Here is a 25,308-nt window from a genome sequence, read left to right as displayed (position 1 = left end):
CTCTACAAATTGGCTCCTCATAACCTCTACTCCCCTAAAACAACCAGCTAAGGGAACTATCAGCTAAAACCCAGTGGTATTAGCATCCACTGAGTTCTTCCTTGAGTCAGTAATTACTATGGTCTTTGAAATATCTGCTAGTCTTCTAATGATGCATAACAAATTCCCTCAAACTTAGTTATTAACTCACAGTTCTATAGATTAGAATGTCTAGGTTTCTACAATGCTCAGAATCTCACAAAGGTAAAATCAAGGTGTTGGCCAGGCTGTGTTCTCATTTGGAGCTAGGATCTTCTTCAGAACAAATATGGTTACGACAGAATTCAGATTCTTGATATTATAGATATAATATAGGCCCCATTTCCTTGCTGGATATTAGCTGGGATCCACTTCAGCTAGGGGCTGCCTGCATTCCTTGCCATGTGGCCTCCTCCATCTTTAAGCTAGCAATGGAGAATCTCCTTTGACTGCCCTCCATCCTATGCCTTGAATCATTTTTGCCAGCAAGACCTAGACCCTTTTAAGAACTCACCGGATTAGGGTTGTCCCAGGGAAGATATTTTTCCTGTCTTAGAGTTAATTGAGAGGGGAGCTTAATTACATGTACCAAATCCCTCTACAGTAGCACATAGATTAGTACTTGAATGAATAACAGGGAAAAGATGTGTGTACACTAGGGAGCAGTACTCTTGGGACCATCTTAGAATTCTGCTTACCACAATGGTGATTTCCCATTTCCATCATTTTATCCACACTTAAAGTAGATGGCATTCTACTTTAAGAAAGACCGTCCTCTTTTTTACCTTCTCTCTATTTCGGTCAGTATGGACTAAAGAATTCTTTTCTAATTCAATATATTTTATAATCTATTGTTGACATTATTCCTTTTCCTTTCCTTCTGATTGTAGATCTCTTAGTTTTGTTTTTTTTTTTTAAGATTTTATTTATTTATTCATGAGAGACAGAGAGAGAGAATGAGAGAGAGAGAGAGAGGCAGAGACACAGGCAGAGGGAGAAGCAGGCTCCATGCAGAAACCCGATGTGGGACCAGATCCCAGGACTCCAGGATCACGCCCTGGGCTGAAGGCAGGCGCCAAACTGCTGAGCCACCCAGGGATCCCCAGATTTTGTTTTTGTTTTTGTTTTTTACTGGACTTGGCTATTTCCTCTCTCCCACCATTTTCAAGAGGCCACTCTGGTACTGCCTTCCTGTGAGGTCTGCAGATAGGGGTGTGAAGCAAGGAGGAGCCAGGATCAGATTTTACTGGCTACCAGCCAATCCCTATCAGGGCTGGTGGAATCAATGTCCTGATAGAGGATGGAACCTGGCTTCAAGCTCAGAGTCCTGGAAGACAGGAGAACCGTGGGACCACGCCCTCTTATGCAGACAGCCAATCAGAACTTGAGGTGCTGGTTTCTCCATTGTGAAGAAATGGCCTTTAACTGTTGGGAGTCTTGGGATGCTAGAGTCCTGGGTTAGAACAAGGGGAGGTATAGTGGGTTTAGTTCTCTGTTTTCAAGACACTTGGGATCTGTCTTTGGGTGGAAAGATCATGACCCCAAAACAAGCTCCAGACGCAGGGGCCCCACCCGCTGCAGGGGCCCCACCCGCTGCAGGGGCTCCACCTGTGGCAGAGGCCCCACCCGCTGCAGGGGCCCCACCTGTGGCAGAGGCCCCACCCGCTGCAGAGGACTCTAAGAAGCCACCAGAGATAACACAGACACCTGAAGAACTGGCATTTTATGCCCCGAATTACATATATTTGACCATCCTGGCCGTAATTACTTTCCCTCCCCTGGGATTACTAGCTGTATTCTTCAGTTACAAGGTAAAACAATGCCTGTGCCGGGGCCCATCCTGCCCTCTACCAGCCGCTTGCGCCTGCTTCCGTCCTGGGAAGGGACGGGTAGGGGTTTCCCCTCAGTGACCATTGGTCTCCAGCCCTTCCCCAAGGGGTCACAAAGCTAGTCTCAGAAGTCCACATCTAAAGCTCCTATCCCTACAGACCACGCAGGCCAACAAGAACAGCCAATGGGAAGATGCTTACATCAACTCAGGCCGAACTGGTTGGCTGGATGTATTCTCCATACTCATCGGTTTAGCCATCATTTATGTCTATGCCCTATTTATGTGAAGGCCAGGAAGTAGTCCATGGGTCCACCCCAAACAGCATCCAGCCACCAAAACACTAACCAGCCCAATCAGCTACCATGCAAGAAACCAACAGCTAAGACATCTTCTAGCCAAGAAACCTATCAGCCAAGGAACCCAACATCCAAGCAACCCACTAGCCCAGGGACATCATACCACTTCATCTTCTTGGCCTCCAGAGCCATCTTCATCCACCGTGGGGGTCCTCATTTTCATGCCCTGGATGTGCTTAGCTCCTTGATACTGGGTTGCTCTTTCAGAAAAATATTTACTTAAACCAATAAAAATAAAGGGAATGTTCCAGCTTCTCCACCTGATCTTAGCCAAAAGGCCAAGAAGTGATGTTGTTCCAGCTTCTCATGTGTGTGCATATGTATGTCTGTTTCTGAGTCAGTGTCTGTGTTTTGCTAGGGCTACATGTTTCCTATCTCACTTTTTCTAGTAAAACAGTAATCTCCAGCTTTTGAGATCCCAAAGTCAAACTGTTAAGGGAAGAATGGAAAGACTCCAAGAAATAAACAATAGATTTGGTGGTAGAGCTGATGAAGACCACCTCTCTCCCAGTCCTGAAAGGTAAATGGTCCCCTATTCATGGAATGGGGGAAGTAAAGAAAGAGAAATTAGATGTAAGTATATCCCTAAGGAGGTACCTAAGGCCCACGTCTCAGGAAGGGGTGAGGTGTCAAAGATCTCAGAGACCACTTGTATGACCTCTTCACAAATAAGTCCTACAGAGGTTCCAAGATCACAAAAAAATATGCTGCATGGTGTGGAGGTCTAGGAATAAATAGCCTTAGACAGCCAAGTAGGATAGCCTATATCTCAGCTTGGTGAAAATGAGGTGGGGTCTATAGGAATGCCAAGTGCCAGGGTGGGAGTGACTATCAGAGGCAAGCCAGGGTACCACAAGAGCCAGAATGAAGGAAAACAGAAATTTAGGCTGACACCATGGACAAAAAACACCCAGGGGTTCCTACTGGTACCTTAACTTCATTAACAAACCCAAATTTAGACCCAAAACTGCTAGACTTCGCAGAATTAAGTTTCCATAGTCAAGAAGAATGGGGATTATCAATAAAAAGGAGGTTGAGTAGCTGTGGAAAAGACTGCTAGCTCTACCAAAGCTCATCTTTTCTTCCTGCCATGACTTAGCCACATGTCCTAGGTTCCCCTGTGTGGCTATGAGACTGTCTTTAGCTCTATGGAATGTGACCAGAAGTGATGTGCTCCATGAACCACCCTGGCCTTTAAATTATGCCCCATGGGTACTCTCTTCCATACTCTTCCTTCCCTAGCTGACACACATGATGATTTGAAGGCCACATGTCATAGAAAGGAAGAACTCCCATCAACCTTTGTCTCTGAACCACTCTAGGAACAATCGCTGTTTCCCCAACTGCATTTCATTGTTCAGTGGAAAATATGTGTTGTGCCATCATGTGTCTGGTTTATCTACTCTATAATGCAATCCAGTCAAACCAGTGAAGATGCAGGAAAATAGAGTTACATTTCTCAAACATCTGGAGTTGTTCCTTGAAATTCACACCCAGCAGACAGACCCATCTTGTTGGGTGGTTTATAGGAAAATAATGAGTGAAGGAAACAACAAAGGTCTTAGTCCAGAGTTAACCTTAATCTTAGCTATCATGATGCTGTGTTTCTCTGTTCCATGATCCTGGGTATCTCTTGTGGATTACATCTGTTTATGGGACAATGCTTCATGTTGTGCATGTATCTGGAGAGGGTATTATGCTTAGTTGTCTGCTGTTAGTGGGTCTAGAGGGTCAGTCATCTCTATCCCTCCCAGACTAGCCCAGAAAGCTGGGCTTGTCACATTCAGCTGCAAAGCCATGTGGAGTCAGGATAGCCCATGTCAACATGAACATCCAGGTCCAAAAAGGTCACATTGTGCTACAAAACTTAGAAAGCCAGCCATTTTTTCTCCATTTCAGTTCTTTGACTCCCCCCTAACCTATATTCCACTCTCAGGCATTCATATGGTTTTTACCACCTTGTGAATACAAAACAAAACAAAATTTATAGTCTTGTATCTTGAAACATCATCAGTGGAATTACTATAATGAAACATGCAGATTTAACAACTTTACTGACTCCTCTCTCCCACTACTTCCCAGTGAATGAGGTCACAATTCTGAACTCAATTTACAGGTTTCCATTTCATTATGCCTGTATAAGTATGTTCTATTACTGGGCTATGATGTTGATTACATACTCTTGCTGAACTAATACTTGAACTCAGCAGCCAAGCAACCCATCTGCCGAAAAATCCTTCAGATTTTTCTTCCTTTTCTTTTTCCTCTCCTTCCTCTTCCTCCACCTTCTTCTCATTCGCATTCTGACTCTCCTGTCCCTTCTCCTGCTTGTCCTCATCTTCCTCTACTGTTTGTTTCATTTGCTCAGTTATCTAAGTGGCCCTTTAGTAATTATTCCCAATTCTCCAGAAGAATTCTATCACTGCTTTCGACAGAATTTCCCCCTGGTCAAATAAGCCGAGTAACTTTTCAATTCTCTTTTTCCCTTGGATCTTGAAACCTGTTTATTTATTTCCTTGGAATTTTTTATTTACACAACGTTCACATAAATATATTCTCATAGAGAATCAAGTAATGCAAAGTATGGAAGAGCTCACCTCATGGCTGGCCAAGGTATCACTTTCCCCTCTCAAAGGTAATTGCTGTTGATATTTTGTTGTAACTCTTTCTAGTTACCTTTCTATGCATTTCCATGTGCATCGTGTCCACACACATTGACATCACGCTCTTTTTCTGCTCTCCACTAGGTCTTGGTGATCTTTTCCTATTAATACTGAAGATCATCAACACTGAATGCCCTGTATTCCACTTATGAATAATCTCCCTCTGTCCTCTTTAGGTCCAAAGTGTACATTCCCATGTTCTCAGACCTGCCTTTCCTCCTTCAGCAATAGCTCATGGGTCTCCAGCACCTGGCATGAACCTGTGGGCCTTTTTGTTTCCTGGGAGGATAAGGATATCCTGAGCAGGACAAGAGGGAGAGTATCAATAGAATAAACAGCTGCAGGAGAGCAGATTATGTTCCATACCATGAACTGGTTTTGCAAATTTTCTTTCTGACCTCTGAAAACTTAAAAAACTTTACGACACTCAGATATGACATTATCATATCCTATGACTGTGATTCTTAACCTCTTACAGTCTTCAATTCTGATAACCCATTTACTGCATCACCCTTGTAACAATACTTAAAATGATGTCTTTATGTTCTGGAAGAAAGACGTACTTTTGGGGCACCTGGGTGGCTCAGTAGTTGAGCATCTGCTTTTAGCTCAGGTCATGATCCCCAGGTCCTGGGATTGAGTCCTGCATCGGCTCCCTGCAGGGAGCCTGCTTCTCTCTCTGCTTATGTTTCTGCCTCTTTCTGTGTGAATAAATAAAATCTCTAAAAATAAAGAAAGCGAGATGTACTTTTGAATTTTCTTTGTTAAATTGGAAGATTACTAGCATGAAATCCATAAATGGGGGATTAAAAAGAGAAAAATACTTCCCCCACTCAAGAAATATTCCCCAATAACCCTCTTACTCCAACTAAGAGTAGATTTCTTATTTAAATGAAGAGTTTGAGAATCTGAGTCTAACTTAAATCAAGAATACACTGGATCTCCAATTTTTAAAAATTATTTATTGACTGGCATAAGAGTGTAGAACTCTTATGTATATACCAATGAACTTCCACAAACTTTCACAAAATACACACCTATGTAACCTGCTCCTGAAACAAGGCACAGAGTAGAAGACCCCTGTGTCCTCTTTCAATCACTTCCCCACAAAAGATGACCCCTACCCTAACATTCTCTCTCTTTTTTTTTCTTCTCTCTATTTTTAAAATAACTGCCTGGTAGGCTACATCAGAAATCTCTATCCCAAATTTACTATCGGGACCTTTCTGTTGATGGATATTTAGATTATTCCTATCTTTCAGCTGCCACAAACAATTCCGCAAAGAACATCCATGAGCATGCTTTTCCGTTCATATGAGCAAGTATATCTCCAGGACAGAGTCCAAGAAGTAAGATTGCAGGGTTGAAGCATAAAGACCTTTGGATGCTTTGATGGCTAACACTATGATGACTTCTGCAAAGGCTTCATCAAATCACACTCCCAGCCTCAATGTTTGAAAGAATCATTCTTTGCTTTCTTGTTGGTACATGATATCATCAATCCCATAAATTTCTGTCAATTTGATGAGTGAGAAGTAATAGCTTCTTATTGCTTTAAGTTGAATTTTTCTGATAGGTTGTGAATTTGAGCATTGCTATGGACTAAGTTTTGTCCCTCCAAAACTCATATTTTTAAAAAAGATTTTATTTATTTGTTCATAAGAGACACACAGAAAGGGAGGCAGAGACACAGGCAGAGGGAGGAGAAGCAGGCTTCATGCAAGGAGCCCGATGCAGGACTTGATCCTGGGAATCCAGGATCATGCCCTGAGCCAAAGGCAGAGGCTCAACCACTGAGCCACCCAGGCATCCCCATCTTAAAATTCCAGTGGCAGTTTACAAAACTAGAAAAAACACTCCTAAAATTTGTGTGGAATCACAAAAGACTCCAAATAGCCAGAGCAATCTTGAGAAAGAAGAACAAAGCTGGAGGTATCACACTTCCTGATTCCAAACTAAACCAAAAATCTAAAGTAATCAAAGTAGTATGGAACTGGGATAAAAATAGACATATACACCAATACAACAGAATGGAGAGCCCAGAAATAAACCCCAGCATTTGTGATCAACTAATATTTGACAAAGGAGCCATGAATACTCAATAGGGAAAGCATAGTCCCTTCAATAAATAGTACTGGGAAAACTACAGAAGAATGAAATTGGGCCCTTATCTTGCACCACAAACAAAAATTAACTCAAAATGGATTAAAGACTTCAACATGGCAGTATGCCTGGGTGGCTCAGTGGTTGAGCATCTGCCTTTGGCTCAGGGTATGATCCTGAAGTTCAGGATCGAGTCCTGCATCGGGCTCCTCGCAGGGAGCCTGCTTCTCCCTCTGCCTGTGTCTCTGCCTCTCTCTGTGTCTCTCATGAATAAATAAATAAAATTTTATTTTTTAAAAAAGACTTCAATATAGAATTGAAACCATAAAACTCATAGAAGAAAACACAGAGAAAATCTCCTTGACATTGGTACTGGCAAAGATATTTTTGGATATGACAATGATAGCACAAATAACAAAAGGTAAAATAAATATGTTAGACTATATCAATCTAAAAAACTTATGCACAGCAAAACACCCAAACAAACAAACAAAAACAAAACAAAAACGATCAACAATATCCGAAGGCAATCTATGGAAAGGGAAAAAATATTTGCAAACTATATATGTGATAATGGGTTCTATCAAAAATATATAAAGAACTCACATAACTTGGGATGCCTGGGTGCCTCATTGTCTACCATCAGCTCAGGTCATGATCTCAGAGTTCTGAAAACGAGCCCTACATTGGGTTCCCTGCTTAGGGGGGAACTGTCTCTCCCTTCCTCCCCTGCTTGCGCTCTCTCTCTGAAATAAATAAAATCTTTAAAAAAAGAACTCCCTGCATCCTGATTTCATAGCAGCAATGTCCACAATAGCCAAACTGTGAAAGGACCCAAAATGTCCTTCAACAGATGAATGAATGAATAAAGATATGGTACATATACACAATGGAATATTACTCAGCCATCAGAAAGGATGAATTCTTGTCATTTACATCAACGTAGATGGAACTAGAGAATATTATACTGAGTGAAATAAGTCAATTGGAAAAAAAACAATTATCATATGGTTTCATTCATATGTAGAATATAAGAAACAGTGAAAGGGACCATAAGGGAAGGAGGGGGAACTGAATGGGGAAAAATTAGAGAAGAAGAAGAAAAACCATAAGAGATTCTTAACTCTCGGATACAAACTGAGGGTTGCTGAAGGGGAGGTGGGGAGGATGGGGTAACTGAGTGACAGGCATTAAGGAGGGCACATGATTTGATGAGCACTGAGTGTTATGCTATATGATGATAAATTGAATTTAAATAAACAAAAAATCTTAAAAAGAACTCATACAACTCAATAATGAAACAACAAACAGTCTACTTGAAAAATGGGCAGAAGAACTGAATAGAGACTTTTCCAGGGCAGCCCCGGTTTAGTGCTGCCTTCAGCCCAGGGTGTGATCCTGGAGACCTGGGATTGAGTCCCATGTCAGGCTCCCTGCATGGAGCCTGCGTCTGTGTCTCTGCCCATCTCTCTCATTCTGTGTGTGTGTGTGTGTGTGTGTGTGTGTGTGTGTGTGTCTCATGAATAAATAAAATCTTTAAAAAAATAGAGACTTTTCCAAAGACAACAAGCAAATGGTCAACAGGTATATGAAAAGATGCTCAATATGGATAATCATCGGGAAATGCAGGTCAGATGGGATCCCTGGGTGGCGCAGCGGTTTGGCGCCTGCCTTTGGCCCAGGGCGCAATCCTGGAGACCCGGAATCGAATCCCACGTCGGGCTCCCGGTGCATGGAGCCTGCTTCTCCCTCTGCCTGTGTCTCTGTGCCTCTCTCTCTCTCTGTGACTATCATAAATAAATAAAAATTAAAAAAAAAAGAACTTAATATATCAAATCCACAATGAGATATCGCCTCACACCTGTTAGAATGGCTATCATCAAAAAGACAAAAGAGGGTGGCTCAGTGGTTGAGCATCTGCCTTTGGCTTAGGGTGTGATCCCAGATTCCCAGGATGGAGTCCATTATCGGGCTCCCGGCAGGGAGCCTGCTTTTCCCTCTGCCTGTGTCTCTGCCTCTCTGTGTCTCTCATGAATAAATAAATAAATAAATAATCTAAAAAAAAAGACAAAAGGTAAGTGGTGGAGGATGAGGAGAAAAGAGGAAATTTGTGCACTGTTGGTGAGAATGTAAATCCATACAACTACTAAGGAAAACAATATGGAGTTCCACAAAAAAAATAAAAATAAAAGTACCATATGATCCAGCAACCTACTTCTGAGTGTATAGCCATAGGAAATGAAAACAGGCTCCCAAAGACACATCTGCACTCCTGTGTTTATTGCAGCATTATTCACAATAGATAAGACATGGAAACAATATCCATTAATGGGTGAATGGATAATAAAGATGTGGTAAAAATATACACAAATACACATTTGTATTATATATGTTATATATTTATTTGTTATATAGTATGTATCTGAATATATATATTCACCCATGAAATAAATGAAATTCTACCCATATGCAACAGCATGAGTGATATAAGTCAGACAGAGAGAGATAAAACACCTTATGATATCACTGATATGTGTAATCTAAGAAACTCAAACTCATAGAATCAGAGAGTAGAATAGTGGTTGCCAGAGGCTGGGGGTGGGAGTACTGGGGAGATGTTGCTCAAAACTACAAACTTCCAATGAGAAGAACAATAGGTTCTGGGGACTTAATGCACAAAATTGTGATGGTAGATGACAATGCTGTACTATGTACTTGAAAGTTGCTAAGAGAGTAAATCTTAAAAAGTCTCACTACCAGATGCCATGAGGGAGATGTTAGCAAACACTACAGTGAGGATAATATTGCAATATATAAAAGTGTATCAAGGGGCGCCTGGATGCTTCAGTAGGTTAAGCCTCCGACTTTGGCTCAGGTCATGATCTCAAGATCCTGGGCACCAGCCCTGTGTCAGGCTCCACACACAGCTCTCCCTTTCCCTCTGCCCCTCCCGCCTGCTCGTACTTTCTCTCTTTCTTCCTCTTTCTCAAATAAATAAATAAATAAATAAAATATTTTAAAAAAATGAAAGTATCAAAGCAACAGGTTGTATACCTTAAAATGACACAATATTGTATGTCAATTACAATTGCCTCTTGAACAATGTGGTGGGGGAACCCCCAGTCAGTTGAAAATCTACCTATAACTTTTGACTCCCCAAAAATTTAACTACTAATAGCCTACTGTAGACCAGCCTTACTGATAACATACACAGTCAATTAACATGTATTTTGTATGCTATATGCAGCACATATTGTGCATGTATTGTATTCTACAATAATCTAGAGAAAAAATGTCATAAGGAAAAGAAAATACATTTACAGTGCTCTACATATATTTATTGAGAAAAGAACTCTACAGGGTCGCCTGGGTGGCTCAGTGATTTAGCCCTGCTACCCAGGACATGACCCTGGAATTCCAGGATCGAGTCCCACATTGGGCTCCCTGCATGGAGCCTGCTTCTCCCTCTGCCTATGTCTCTGCCTCCCTGTGTGTGTGTCTCTCATGAATAAATAAGTAAATCAAATAAATAAATAAATAAATAAATAAATAAATAAATAAATAAAATCTTAAAAAAAAAAAAGAACTCTACATATGGCTTCCCAGGTGGGCCAGGGGCTGCATTAATTTATGATGTGTTATTGAGTCAATAATGTCAACAATGAACTTCCTTCATTCTTGTCAGTTCCAGGAATTCTTGTCAGAAATAGAAGCTGAATATGCTCTTTTAAAGAAGAATCATGGGCAGCCCCGGTGGCTCAGCGGTTTAGCGCCGCCTTCAGCCCAGGGCGTGATCCTAAACAACCGGCATCCAGTCCCACGTCGGGCTCCCTGCACAGAGCCTGCTTCTCCCTCTGCCCGTCTGTCTGTCTGTCTCTCTCTCTCTGTCATGAATCAATAAATAAAATCTTAAAAAAAATTAAAGAAGAGTCAGATGGAAATTATAGAACTGAAAAAATATAGTAATGAAATAAAACACTCACTGTAGGGGCCCAATAGAATAATGGAGATGACAGAGGAAAGAGTCTATTTGAAGACAAAAATTACACAATTTGAACAACAGAGAGAGAAAAAACATTGAAACGAAAATTAACAGAACCTCAGTGACCTGGGAACAGTACTAAAAGATTTAACATGCATGACATGGGAGTCCCTGAAGGAGACTTTCTATGGTGTGGTTCAGGGGGGCAAAAAAAAAAAGTTTTTTAAAAAGAAAGAAGGGATGACTAAATAATTCTCAATTTTGCAAAAGGCTTAAACCTGCACATTCTGAAAGCTCAATTACCCTCAAAAAAAAAAATCAATGCAAAGAAACCCATGGTTGGACCATATTACTTAAACAGCTAGAAACTAGAGACAAAGAAATGGTTATAAACTCATCCAAGGAAAAAATTACACATTGCATAGAGGGAAACAAAAATTCAAAAAACTATGAATCTCTTACTAGCAGTCTTGACCACTAAAGGGAAGGGGAACTATATATTTAACTGTGAGGAGAAAAGAACTGTTGACCTAGAACTCTGTATCTAGTGAAAATGGTCTTCAGGAATGAAAGTGAAATAAAGACAGTTTTAGGTGAGGGGAAGCTAACAGAATACACTGTTACAGACCTATCTAAAAGAAATGCTAAAGTTAATTCTTCCAAGAACAGAAATGATACTAGAGGAAAACTTGGAATGTCAGAAGAAGGAGAAGCAACAGAAATGGTCAAGATTTGGGTAAATATGACAGACTGTTCTCCTTCTGATTCTTTATATATGACAGTTGAGAGCAAAAATATAGCACTGATGAGATTTTTCAATGTATGTGTGTGATACATACAGAAACTAAAACATAAAGGGGGCGAGTTGAAGTGACCAATATGGCTGCAGGTTGCTATATTCCATATTCCACCTAAAGTTGTAAAATATTAATTCTAGGTAGACTATGAAAATCTGGAGTATCTTTATGGTAATATCTACAGCAAGAGCTAGCAAAATTTACAAAGATATATCCTCAAAAGGCACAAGAGATAACTTAAATGGACTACTAAAATAATTCAAGTAATCCAAAAAGAAGCAGGAAAGATAAAGAAAACAAAGGAATGAGGGACACCTGGGTGGTTCAGTGGTTTAGCACCTGCCTTCCACCCAGGGTGTGATCCTGGAGTCCCAGGACCAAGTCCCGCATTGGGCTCCCTGCATGGAGCCTGCTTCTCCCTCTGCCTATGTCTCTGCCTCTCTCTCTCTCTCTGTGGTCTCTCCTGAATAAATAAATAAAATCTAAAAAAAAAAAAAAAGGGGAATAAAAAAAAGAGAAGCAGAGAATAATTTTTAAAAGGTAGAATTAAGGCCAAATATACCAATCTTCACTTTATTTTTTTAAAGATTTTATTTATTTATTCATGAGAGACACAGAGAGAGAGAGAGAAACAGAGGCAAAGACAGAAGCAGGCTCCATGCAGGGGGCCCCACGCGGGACTCAATCCCTTGTCTCCAGGATCACACCCTAGGCTGCAAGCGGCGCTAAACCACTGCGACACCAGGGCTGCCCCCAATCTTCACTTTAAATGCAAAAGTTACAATATAGATATTGTCAGAATTACTAAAATTTAAAAAAACAAGACCCATATATATCCTGTCTATAAGAAACCCACATTAAATATTATGATACATGTAGGATAAAGTAAAGAATGGAGGAAAAAACAGGCAAACACTACCAAATAAAAACACTACCAAAACAATGATGGGTGGTTATATCATTATCAGACAAAGTAGATGTCAGGGCAAGGATAACTAACAAGGACAAAGAAAGACATTAAATAGTGATAAAAAGGACAATTCAACAGGAAGGTATAAGAATCCTAAACATATGAGCACTGACAACAGAACTTCAAAATACAAGATAAACATGGTAAAACAAAAGGAGAAATAGACCAAGTCACAATTATAGTTGAAGACTTGGCATTCCACTCTCAATAACTAAGACAAGTAAACAGAAAATTAGTGAGGATATAGAAAATCTGAACACCATCAACTAACCGTATCTAACTGTTATTTATAGAATGCTGTATCCAAAGAAGGTAGGTACACATGTATTTTTTTTTTTTTTTTGAGGGAGAGAAAGAGGAGAGAGTGCCCACATACGCAAATGGTGGGGGGAGGAGTAGATGGAGAGAGAATCATAAACAGACTCCTGGCCCAGTGTGGAGTGGGATGTGAGGCTGATCTCAGAATCTTCAGATCATGACCTGAGCTGAAATCAAAATTAGGATGCTTAGATTGAACCACCCACGCACCCAGCAGATACCTATTCTTTTCAAGTACACAGAGAACTTTATCAAAATAGAACACATACTTGCTCATTAAACAAATCTTAACAAATTCCCAAGAATTAAAATTATAAAAAGCATACAAAATCACAGAAAGAAAACCATTCAAAGTCATATTATCTGACTGTATGAGAATGCTAATATGCCCCCCACCAATATTCCTGCCCCTGGGGTATAACCCTATATAATAATCCCTGACTATCAATATGATGAGATATCTCTCCTGTGACTAAATTAGGCTACGTGGCATAGCTGACTCGAAGAAAGGTAGACCTAACCACATAAGGCTTTAAATCTGGGCCTAGGTGTCAGAGATAGAGGAAGTCGGAGACTCAAAGTGTGAGAGGGATTCTGATGGAGGGAGATTCTCCCTTGATGGCTTTGAGATGAACAGGATCACGCAGCAAAGTGTGCATGTAGACTTTAGGAACTGAGAATAGATCTTGGCTGATAACCACAAGGAAAAGACAATGGCCTCAGTCCCAAAACCTCAAAGAACTGATTTCTGCCACAACCACACAAGCTGGGAAGAACATCCAGAACTCCACGTGACAACACACTTCAGCAGACACATTCATTTCAGCCTTGTGAAAACCTGAGCAGAGAACTCGGCCATACAGTTTCTGGATTTCTTACCTATAGAACAGTGTGATACTGAATGGCTATTGTTTTAGGACACTGAGTGTATGGTGATTTGTTACACAAAAATAGAAAACTCATGTGTTCATCAGAATAAAAGTAAAGTAGGGACCAGCAGCAGAAAAATAGTAGAAAAATTTCCCAATACTTGGGGGAAAAACATGCAAGCAAGCAATCCATCAGTCAAGGGCAATTAGAAAATATTTCCTAAAAAATTTTATACCAAAATATATATAGCATACCAAAATATGTGGGGTGCAGCTAAAGTGGTGTTTAGAAGGAAATGTATAACCTCAAATGCTCATATTAGAAAATAAATGTCTCAAATTAATTATCTCAGCTTCCAATTAAGACACTAGAAAAATAAGAGCAAATAATACCCTCCCTCTCCAAAAAAAACAAAACAGAAGAAAGAAAAGAGTGAAAAAAATAATTGAAATTAAAAAAGGAGAAACAATGAAGCCATGGAGAAAATTGAAAACTGGCTCTTGAAAATGACGGATAAAATTGATAAACCTCCTATAAGACTGAAAAAGCAAGACAGAAGACACAATGGCCAATACCAGAAAAGAAGAAGAAAATACCTCTACAGACCCCTGAGACACTAAAGGGAAAATTAGGGACTATTATAAACAAGTCTTCACACATATATTCTACCCCTTAGGTGAAAATTGACCCATCCTTCAGAAACAAAAACCCAGAACTGATCAAGAGAAGGAGATTATCTAAATAATTTTATATCTATTAAAGTATTTGATTAGGAAACTAAAAATCTGAGAAAGAAATCTCCAGACACAGATGGTTTCATTGGTAACAAATAACATCATTTCCACACAATCTCTTCCAGAAAAGAGGAGGAGAAAATATTTCCCAACTTGTTTTACGAGGCCAGCACAAAATATCAGAAAACCAAAACCAGACCTATATAAATAGAATATACCATCACCAACTGAGGCTTCTTCCAAGAATGCAAAGCTGGCTCAATATTAGAAAATGGGTGACGGGCACTGAGGGGGGCACTTGACGGGATGAGCACTGGGTGTTATTCTGTATGTTGTCAAATTGAACACCAATAAAAAATAAATTTATTATTTAAAAAAATAAATAACATAAAAATAAAAAAAAGAAAATCAATCAATGCAATCCACTAAACTAACCATCTAAAGAAGGAAAACCACATCATCAATTGACACAGAAAAGACATTTGGGAGTATTCAACATCAATTCACAATAAAAATTTAGCACACCAAGAAACTTCTTCATCCTGATAAAAGGCATCTACAGAAAACCTATAGCTAACATCATAGGAAAGGGGGAAGGCTTTCTTTCTAAAACTGGCAACAAAACAAGCATGTCCTATTCTACATCATTCCTAATCCACACCAGAATGGAAGTCCTAATCTGTACAATAAATCAGAAAAAGAAAGAAAGGACATATATAGATTAAAAGAGAAGTAAAACTATCCTTATTTGTAGATGAAGAAAATCCCCCCCAAAAAGAAAAAAAATCGCAAGGAATCTAAACAAAACAAAAGAAAACCTCCCAGAATCAATAAAACCAAGTTTAGCAAGATCACAGTTTCAATATCAATATACAAAAAAACTAACATGTTTCTAGATGCTAGCACTGAACAACCAGAAACCAAATTTATTTAAAGATAACACCATTTTCAAGAGATCCCACAAAGCAAGTAGTTGCTGTAAATCTAAACTATTAAGTGTATCAGCTGTTTAGCAGCTATGTTTAAACTACAGCTGCTGAGGGAGGAAAGAAAAGAACTAACTAAATAAAAAGCCTTCCTGTGCTAGTTAAATGGAGGCCCCATGTCTCTCCCAAATTGATCTGAAACTCTAATGCAATTCCTATTAAATGACCAACAAGATTTGTAGATCTATACGAGCAGAGTCAAAATAATTCTATAAAAGAATGAAGTTGAATTCCTCACATTACCCAATTTTCAGAATCACTGTAAAGCTATATTAATAAAACAGTGTGGTATTTGCAAATGGATAGACACTAGATCAACAGAACAAGGAGTCCAGAAAGAGACCCACATGAATATGTTCTATTTATTATAAAAAGAAATCCAAATGCAATTTATAGAAGAAAGAACAGGGTTTTTTTTTTTCCAACAATGTTAACTAAACCACCATGTGCAAAACATAATTAATCTGCACTAAAACCTCAAGTCTTATACAAATATTAACTCATCATGCATGGATCATAGATCTAAATGTAAAATGTAGATCTACCAAACATTAAAAGAATATCTTCCTGACCCTGGATTAAGCAGACTTCTTAGACATAACACCAAAAAAAAAACGTTCATAAAAGAAAAAAATACTCAATTCAAAATAAAAACCTTTGCTCTGTAAATGACACTGTTCAAAAATGAAAAGATAAACTCCAAATCCAGAGAAAATATTTGCATATCACACATCTGACAAAAACTTGTATCCAAAATATATAAATGACTCCTATTTTACTGTACTAACCCAATTTTTTGAACTGACACTTCACCAAATAGTATATATCAGTTGCAAAAAATGCACATGAAAAGATGTTAATTTGGGATCCCTGGGTGGCTCAGTGGTTTAGCGTCTGCCTTTGGCCGGTGGCGCGATCCTGGAGGCGCGGGAGGCTCCAGGCATGGAGTCTGCTTCTCCCTCCTCCTGTGTCTCTGCCTCTCTTTCTGTCTATCATAAATAAATAAATAAATAAATAAATAAATAAATAAATAAATAAATAAATAAATAAATAAATAAATAAATAAATAAATCATCTATCTATCTATCTATCTATCTATCTATCTATCTTTAAAAAACAAAAACAAAACTTGACTGCAAGCTGTTAAATGATCACTCTCAAGGTGCTAGAAGCAAACCAAGACTCCTAGGCCTACATCCTTCTTGCCCCAAGTGGGGTTTCTATCCCCAAGCCTTGCCCCGTTTGACTTGACCAATCACCTGAGAGAGTAGGAGGTGCTTGAACTCCTTCCCACCAATCAGCAGCAATGTGAGTATTGGATTCCCCCACCCTATTACATGCAAACTCAATCAGCCAATAGTAATAGAAAGATAGAATAGGAGGCGGAGCCTGTATTATCTCTCTGGTAATCCCCGCCTGTTGGCCTGAGGGCGAGGCTCCAAGTAGCCCTGGTAATGCCTGATCCAGATCCCCTAATGGGGTGTCTGAAGGGGCAGGGAGGAAATTTATGAGGGGATAGGGTGGGAGGAAGAGAGAATGGGTAACGGCAGAATGAGGGGGCAAGAAGGGTTTCAGGGGGATGCAGAAAGGTATTATAAGAAGAGAACTATATAGAAGGAACATGGATTTAGAAGAACAGTGAGTCTGCTATGAGTGGAAGAAGTTCAGAGGGTCAGGACGCTGGTTTCAGAGGTAGGAAGAAGGTGGTAGAGGGATAAAGGGCAGGCCTTTATAAGGGGACAGAGAAGACGCTTTGAGTGGACATGGAGAGGACTTAGAATTTAGAGTTGGTTAAGGGAGGTCTTAGAGGAGCCAACAAAGAGGTCATGGTTGGGAAGAAGGGGAAGGACGAAGTTTATGGGTGAACAAGGCTCATAACAGGACCATGACAGGTTCATAGGGACAAAGTGAGGGATATTACAAATGAGATAAGGAGAGAGGCATTGCTTGCACAGTTTTATAGGGTGAGAGTTTTAAGAGGGAACAAGGAAGGTTTTGTAGATGGAAAGTGAGAGTGTTCAAGTGTTGAGTAGGGTCTCCTTAGTAGGTGTTTCATAGGGGCAAAAAGGCTGCATTTGGGGGACCATGAGGGTGGGATAGGAACAAAATGTGATGGCGGCTCAGTTGCAGTTCCAAGGAGGACAAGCAAGAGTCATCAGAGTCAGCAAGGGATTTTGTGGGGGTAGTGTTAGGGTCCAAGTGAGACAAGCTGTAGGGACCTGCAAGGCAGTTCTAGAAGACAGGGAGGAGGTTACAGAAGACAGGGAAAGGGTTACTAGGAACAAGCAGGGATTATAGAGCATAGGAGGGGGCTGGGAGATCCAGGGTAGAAGGAGGTATTAAAGGGGAAAATGACAGGATAGAGGGGACATGGTGGGAGTGAGAGGAAGTCTGTATGAGTTTTAAAGGGGGTCAGTGAAGATTTATAGAAGCCAAGGAGAGATGTGTTAGCATGAAAAGAGAGGTGGTCAGAGGGGACAGAAGAGTCCAGAAGCCATTCTGAGCCATAACCTATCCCCTGCCCCCAGGCATTTGAAATTATGTCTGATGAGCCCCCAAAAGACTACCTCTTGCTGTCGATCCTGGCCTACTTGCTGTGTTGTCCCTTAGGCAGTGCAGCCATGTACTACTCTTCCCAGGTGGGAATCTATGTCAAGTCAATCCTGCCCTCCCCTCCCTCTCCACCCTGGTCCTGAACCTGAACCAATTACATCCATGATCTAACCTCCTGTTGGTTCAGGACCCCACCTGGTTCCTTACAGTCCTGTCTACCATTCAGTAACCCTTTAAGCCCATCTATTCCCTTTTCCCTTCTCCCTTCAAACCCAGACAAGGCGCCACAACTATAGAAATGAACCAGACTTGGCAGCTGAGACCTCTGAGACAACCTTCGTGCTCTCAGTCATAGCGATTTCTTTGGGATGCCTCGGTATATTGAACACCTGGATTGTGATCCTAGTGACCATATTTGCTCGGTAACCTCCCCTTCAGCTCATGAACAAGCCACCAAATATATACAACAGTGTCAGTCATCTTGGCTCTAAGTATCCATTTGGGCCAAATGGGACACCTGCTCCTCAATGTCTGGACTGCCAGGTATTGACAGCCTAGGCCAGCAACCTGAGCTGGTTGATGGGGAAAGGAAATGGTAGCTCAAGAAATCACTCTCCAGATTTGCCCAGCCCATCCCATCTAGTGGACCAGAGCCCAAGACTAACACTGGGATCCTGCCAAGGCATGTGTGCCATGGGATACAGGGTGGGGCACTGGTTCCCCAGGGTAGCCTCCCTCTGCCCACATTCATGCATGCATGCCCTAAATCCATTTATACTGTCAAAGACCTTGGCTGTTGCTGCCTGATTCTGGGGATCTGACAGTGACAACAAGTTCAGATCCTGCCACACCCTCTCAGATCCTCTCAGGGTAAAAGACACACAAATTACTAGACAGTAACAGTTCAGAGTAGTCCAATCTCTAATAGGGGAAAGCGAAGTAGCGGGAATATAAGAGGGCAGATCAACTCTGGAGTACTTGTGGTCTACCAGAAAACCAGGGAGTCAAGCAGCTGTCAGTGAACCAGTTGGAGTTCAGGTCAGGTTATGAGTGTACAGTTTTTATACCAGGTATGGTGCCTCCTCCCCACCTCCAACCACCACCTGTAATAATTGTGATTTATTCATAAATCAATGAGTACTTTCTAAGAACCTAAGATGTAACAGGCACTGTACTAGGAGCCAGGAACTAGGATCTTAACACAGCAAGATAAATAAGACCCCTTTCTGACCGACCTTACTATTACAACCAACTCTTAATGATCTGCAACAAACTAAGTGCACAGATTGCTAGTAGGTACTTTGAAACTTACAGCAGTTTGACATTGCCAAGATATCCAAGTATCATCCAAGTCTATGATCAATAAACTGGTCTTGTGTAACAGGGTATAGAACAAAAATCAGTCCATGACACATTGGAGATATCAAAAAATAGGTACTCCTATTCCACAACCACAAATAATTTGAGGCACACTGGGCTAGTGGACAATGAATTATACTAGAAGGTATATTATTGGGGTCATGCTAGCAGCTATAACAAACTCCACTAATTCCATAGCTCACACAACAGAACTTTTATTTCATGATCATGGATTCCCCCAATGTGGCCCACACACTAAGTCAAGGATCCAGGTTCCTTCCACTTGGTGATTCCACCACCTTCTAAGGACTTGGAGTGTTTTGAACTGAGGCAGAAGATGAAAGACTGGAGAGCCTCCACTACCTTCTTAAAATCCTCCACTCAAAAGTGAACCCTTGGTACTCCGGGTGGGAAAGTACATTTTGACAGCCACTATAGAAAACAGGATGAAGATTTCTCAAAAAATTAGAACTACCATATGATCCAGCAATCCCACTTCCAGGTACATATCCAAAGGAAATAAAATCAATGAGATATCTGCAACCTATGATCTTTGCAGCAATTATTCACAATAGCCAAGACTGGAAGCAACTGAAGTGTCCAACAATGGATGAATGAATAAAGAAGATGTGGTAGAATCTCCAAAGGAATATTAAAACATGAGAAATATGAAATCCTGCCATTTGTGACAACTTGGATGGAATTTATGAGTGTTATTCTAACTGAAATAGGGCATACAGAGAAAGACAAATACTGCGTGATATCAATTATATGTGGAAACTAAAAAAGCCAGACTCATAGAACCACAAAATAGAATGGCAGTGGCCAGGGGCTAGGGGTGGGGGAGACGAGGACAGTCTGGGAAAAGAATATAAACTCAGTTATAAGACGAATAATATCTGAGGGTCTAATATATAACATGGTAACTATAGTTAAAAATACTGTGTTGTATATTTAAAATATGCTAGAATGTTGGGACGCCTGGGTGGCTCAGCGGTTGAGCGTCTGCCTTCTGCTCAGGGCAGATCCTGGAGTCCCGGGATCAAGTCCCACATCAGGCTCCCTGCATGGAGCCTGCTTCTCCCTCCACCTGTGTCTCTGCCCACCCCACCCTGTGTCTCTCATGAATAAATAAATAAAATCTTTTTAAAAATATGCTAGGATGTATATCTTAAGTGTTCTCACAAAAAGGTAACTGTGAAGGTGACGGATGTGTTCACTACTTGATTGTGGTAATAATTTCACAATGTATATGTATATCGAATTACCATGTTGTATACTTTAAATATATTACAATTCCATATTTCGATTATACCTCAGTAACACGGTAAAAAAAAATGCCTTTTTTAAAAAATAAAATTTTGGCCTTATAGAAACATACACCGGGGCACCTGCATGGCTCAGTGGTTGAGCATCTGCCTTTCGCTCCAGGTGTGATCCTGGGGTCCCGGGATCAAGTCTCGCATCCAACTCCCAGCAGGGAGCCTGCATCTCCCTCTGGCTATGTCTCTGCCACTCTCTCTGTGTGTCTCTCATGAATAAATAAAATCCTAAAAAAATATATGTATTTTTAAAAAAGAAACATACACCCCTTTTGCTCTCAGTCTATTGGACAGAACTAGTCCCATGGCTTCAAATGGATCTAGGTCCTCTGGTGTGAAGACCCCAAATGGAGCCACAGAAATTTGGTAGACCCTAAGATGGAGCCAAACTGCAAAATTCTGTAGATGATGCAGAGAGCCAACAGCAGACTGGGAGCTGCAGGCTGTACAGATGTTAATGCAGGGGCAGCCTCCAGCTGAAGACAATCTAAGCTCTTCTGTCACCTTGCTCATCTTGCCACCCAGTGGCATTCTTTTTTTTTCCCCCCCAGTGGCATTCTGGCTTGCATTCCCACTCTCCAGATTTGCCCAGCCCATCCCATCCGCTGAGGCGCAGCCTCAGGACCAACAGACTTCGTGTGGGTCACAAGAAGTGCAAATGATGCAGTCCTTGAGCCACCCTCTATTCTAATCCCTTTCCGCCCTACCCTTACCCCCCACTTTCATTGGCTTGCTCTTGACAGTTTTCCACAGTGGTCACGGACTGGGACCAGGTGACTCAAGGATCTCCACGGCCTCCTGCTCACCTCCCTGACCTTGGGGAGGCCCTCGGTCCTTCTACTGGCATGAAACAAGAGTCCAGGGTGCAGGCCCTCTCCCAAGGGAAGGGACACCCCCTCCCGTAAGATGACCTCTGTACCCCTTTAATCCCCAGCCCAGGATCTGGATCCAACAAAGTTCATGGAATTTTCTTAGCCCCTGGAATGAGAACTGTCTGCATTAACCAGATTGAGAGCTGGTGAGAGAATGAAGTCCAGAGAGGGAGATTATTTTGGTTAGTGCCCCAGCTCCAGGCTGGATTCCAGGGGCCTCCCAGGATGGGAACTGCTGGAGTAGCCAGGTCTTTCCTGGAGGCAGATAGGAGCAGGCACATGGGTGCTGGAGCAGCCTGCCTGAGTTCAACCCCGAGTCAGGACCTGCGGCTGAGGCTAACCAACCTTCCTTTGCTGCAGTTTTCTCCCTGTACAATAACAGAACCCACAGGAGTGCTGTGAGGATGCAATGAGTTCACAGAAGTCAAGTACCTCACAAGAGGTACCACGAAAAAACGCTTGATTGCAACATGGCAGATACAGCTGCGCCTTCCCCCACAGCAAAGGTGGTAAAGCCTCTTGCTCCCATTTTGTCCCCTCCGTTACAACCCCCAACACCTGCTCAGCACAGTCAACTTTGCACCTGCCCAAATATCTCTGGGCTGGACACCGCGCATCCCTCATGGCAGCAAGGGCAGGCAGTGCAGCACTTCGCCTACAATTCAGAGCACCAGACCAAATACCTAAGACGTGAGACGTCAGAACTGCGAGGGCTTTTGACAGGTTTTGCTTGTTAACCCCACAACTCATGATGCTGATGTGAAAATAAATTAAAGAAACCTTATTTTAAATGGAGGCGGGAAACCCTAAAGAGAAGGCTGTTACCCACTACCACTTGCCATAAGAAGCAAATATTCATTCCCCAACAGGAAGAAGCTTGATTTACATATCCCAGCGGGCGAAAGACTTGCTCCTACCCACCCCCCAGCAGCTCAGCCAATGAGAACGCAGGGAACTGGCCCTTCCCTCTTCCTCCTCCCTCTTATAAAATTGAGCCCCTCTGCTCTGTTCTCAGGACTGGCCTAAGATTGACAGTAGCTTGTTTGTCCTGAATTGCAATTCCCCTGCTATTCCTAAATAAAGCAGGAATATTTACTGGTAAAATAGGTGGCTTTTTTAAGGTCAACATTGATAACGCAGGCTCATGCACCAGAGCAGTGAGATGAACTATTGATTAGATTGAGCTTCAGCAGCAAGTAACAGAGCAGGGGGTGGGGCGGGAAACCACACACACTTTCCACAAGGCATTTCCCTCTCACACAGAAGTCTGAGGCTTGGTGATTAGGACTGGCCTGAAGGCCTCTCAAAACCTCAACATAGGGATCCCTGGGTGGGGCAGCGGTTTGGTGCCTGCCTTTGGCCCAGGGCGCGATCCTGGAGACCCGGGATCGAATCCCACGTCAGGCTCCCAGTGCATGGAGCCTGCTTCTCCCTCTGCCTATGTCTCTGCCTCTCTCTCTCTCTGTCTATTATAAATTAAAAAAAAAAAAAATCTCAACATAGAGATCCTTCATCTATCTGTTCCTGTTTCCTAATCTGGGATATTCATACACAAAGCCCAAAATGGCCGCTAAGGCCATCGCAGGCGCATCCAAGGCAGTGAGATAGAGGAAGGGAAAGTGGATCTGCCTTTTAAGACACTTCCAGGAAGTTACACACACACACACACAAGGTTGCTGTGAACATTCATATACAAGTTTTTGTTTGGGTATATGCTTTCATTCCTTTTAGATAAACACCTAGGAGTGGGATGGCTGGGTCATATGGTAGATGTATGTATAACTTTTCTGAAATTGCCAAAGTGGTTTGCCAAAGTGGTTGTACCATTTCACATTCCTATCAGCCATGTATGAGAATTACAATTGCCCCAAATCTTTTCCAACACTTGGTATGGTTAGTCTTTTTAATTTTAGCCATAATTAGAATGTAGGTATGTAGTGGTGTCTCATTATGATTTTAATATGCATTTCCCTAATGACTAATGATAGTGCCTTTCCAAGGATTTATCTATCATTTATACACCTGTTTGGTAAAGTTTCTGTTCAAATCTTTGCCCATTTTTATTGGTTTATTATTGAGTTTTGAGAGTTTGTGATCTATTCTGGAATCAAGTCCTTTATCAGATTTTCCAGTTTATAGCTTCCTTTTTAATTTTAATTTTAAAAATTCTCTTAACAGTATCTGTTTTAAAATATTTATTTACTTGAGAGAAAGAGAATATGATCAGTAGGGGCAAAAGGATGGGGAGAGAGAATCTCAAGTAGACTCCATGCTGTGGGCGGAGCCTGACACAGGGCATGATCTCATGACCTGGAGATCATAACCTGAGCCAAAACCAAGAGTTGGACACTTAACCAACTGCACCACCCACGCACCTCTTAACAGTGTATTTTGAAGAGCAGAAGTTTTAACTTTGATGAGGCTAATTTTGCTTTTTTTTTTTTTTTAAACAGATCGTACTTTTGTTGTTGAATCTTAGAAATCTTTGCTTAGCCCAAGGTTTCTCTTACATTCTCTTCTAGAAGTTTCATGGTTGTGGTTCCACATGTAGATCTAGAATCCATGTTGAGGTCATTTTTAGTTGGTACAAGGTATGCATCTAAGTGTATTCTTCTGCATATGGATATCCAATTATTCCCAGGATATTTGTTGAAAACACTAGCCTTCTCCACTAAATTGATTTGCACATTTTAAAAACCTCAAATGCTCACATATGTAAAGATCTATCTCTAAACTAAGAATAAGCTACCCTTTTTTCATTGATGTAGTTGTCTTTCTTGAAGCTAATACCACACTGTCTTAATTTCTGCCTCATAACGGTATTGAACTGAAAGTATGAGTTCTCCCACCTCTTCAAAGTTGTTTTGATTATTCTAGCTCATTTTTATTTCCATCTGAATTTATGGATAAGCCTGTAAGTTTCTTTTAAAAGAAAAAGCCTGCATTGTGACTGCATTGACTCTATAAATTAATTTGAGAATTGACATTTTTACAATATTTTGTATCTTCCAATCTAAGAACAGGTACCTGTCTCCATTTACTTAGCCTTCTTTAAAACCTCTTTTCAGGGATCCCTGGGTGGCTCAGCGGTTTAGCGCCTGCCTTTGGCCAAGGGCTCAATCCTGGGGTCCCGGGATCGAGTCCCACGTCAGGCTCCCGACATGGAGCCTGTCTCCCTCCTCCTGTCTCTCTCTCTCTCTCTCTCTGTCTATCATAAATAATTTAATAAATCTTTAAAAAAATAAATAAAATCTCTTTTCAATGTTTCGTAGTTTTCAATGTGCAAATCTTGCATGCCTTTTGTCAGATTTATCCTGAAGTATTTAATATTTTTGACGGTATCGTAAATGGCATTTTAAAAATCGTGGTGAAATACCCTAACACAAAATTTGCCATTCTACAATCTTTAAAGTTCAGTATTGTAAAGTATATTTCATATTCTCAACCAATCTCCAGAAGTCTTCTCATCTGTAAAACTACAACTCTATACCCATTAAACACAACTCTCCATTCCCTTCCTGGTCCCAGCCTTTGACAACCTCCATTCTACTATCTGTCTCTATGAATTTGACTA

The 25,308-nt window shown here is 41.1% G+C and overlaps 2 protein-coding genes and 1 long non-coding RNA gene across 11 annotated transcripts in view; 2 read left to right on the top strand and 1 right to left on the bottom strand.

Moving 5' to 3' along the window:
• The window catches only part of LOC144287296 (uncharacterized), an 83,152-nt gene that overhangs the window by 28,011 nt on the left and 29,833 nt on the right, over nt 1-25,308 (bottom strand). The gene's annotated exons all lie outside the window — the stretch shown is intronic.
• PMIS2 (PMIS2 transmembrane protein) lies at nt 1,413-2,469 on the top strand. Its single transcript, XM_077854775.1, has 2 exons — nt 1,413-1,829; nt 2,007-2,469. Exons 1-2 carry the CDS (start codon nt 1,461-1,463, stop codon nt 2,133-2,135), a joined length of 498 nt encoding a protein of 165 aa, XP_077710901.1. The 5' UTR covers nt 1,413-1,460; the 3' UTR covers nt 2,136-2,469.
• Nucleotides 16,997-18,660, top strand: LOC144287215 (uncharacterized). The gene is made up of 3 exons (XR_013355069.1): nt 16,997-17,079; nt 18,157-18,267; nt 18,458-18,660. It is a non-coding gene; the product is annotated as an uncharacterized LOC144287215 (long non-coding RNA).

The sequence above is a fragment of the Canis aureus genome, chromosome 1, assembly GCF_053574225.1.
Source record: "Canis aureus isolate CA01 chromosome 1, VMU_Caureus_v.1.0, whole genome shotgun sequence".
In the NCBI taxonomy this organism is placed as follows: domain Eukaryota; kingdom Metazoa; phylum Chordata; class Mammalia; order Carnivora; family Canidae; genus Canis; species Canis aureus.
The sequence above is the reverse complement of the archived record's forward strand: the minus strand, read 5'-3'. Positions and strand labels throughout refer to the sequence as shown.

Bases quoted from the DNA above. Each gene is read 5' to 3' on its own strand.
- PMIS2 (XM_077854775.1), top strand. From the start codon at position 1,461: ATGCTAGAGTCCTGGGTTAGAACAAGGGGAGGTATAGTGGGTTTAGTT. The intron at 1,830-2,006 runs GTAAAACAATGC...CTATCCCTACAG, and splicing joins CTGTATTCTTCAGTTACAAG to ACCACGCAGGCCAACAAGAA.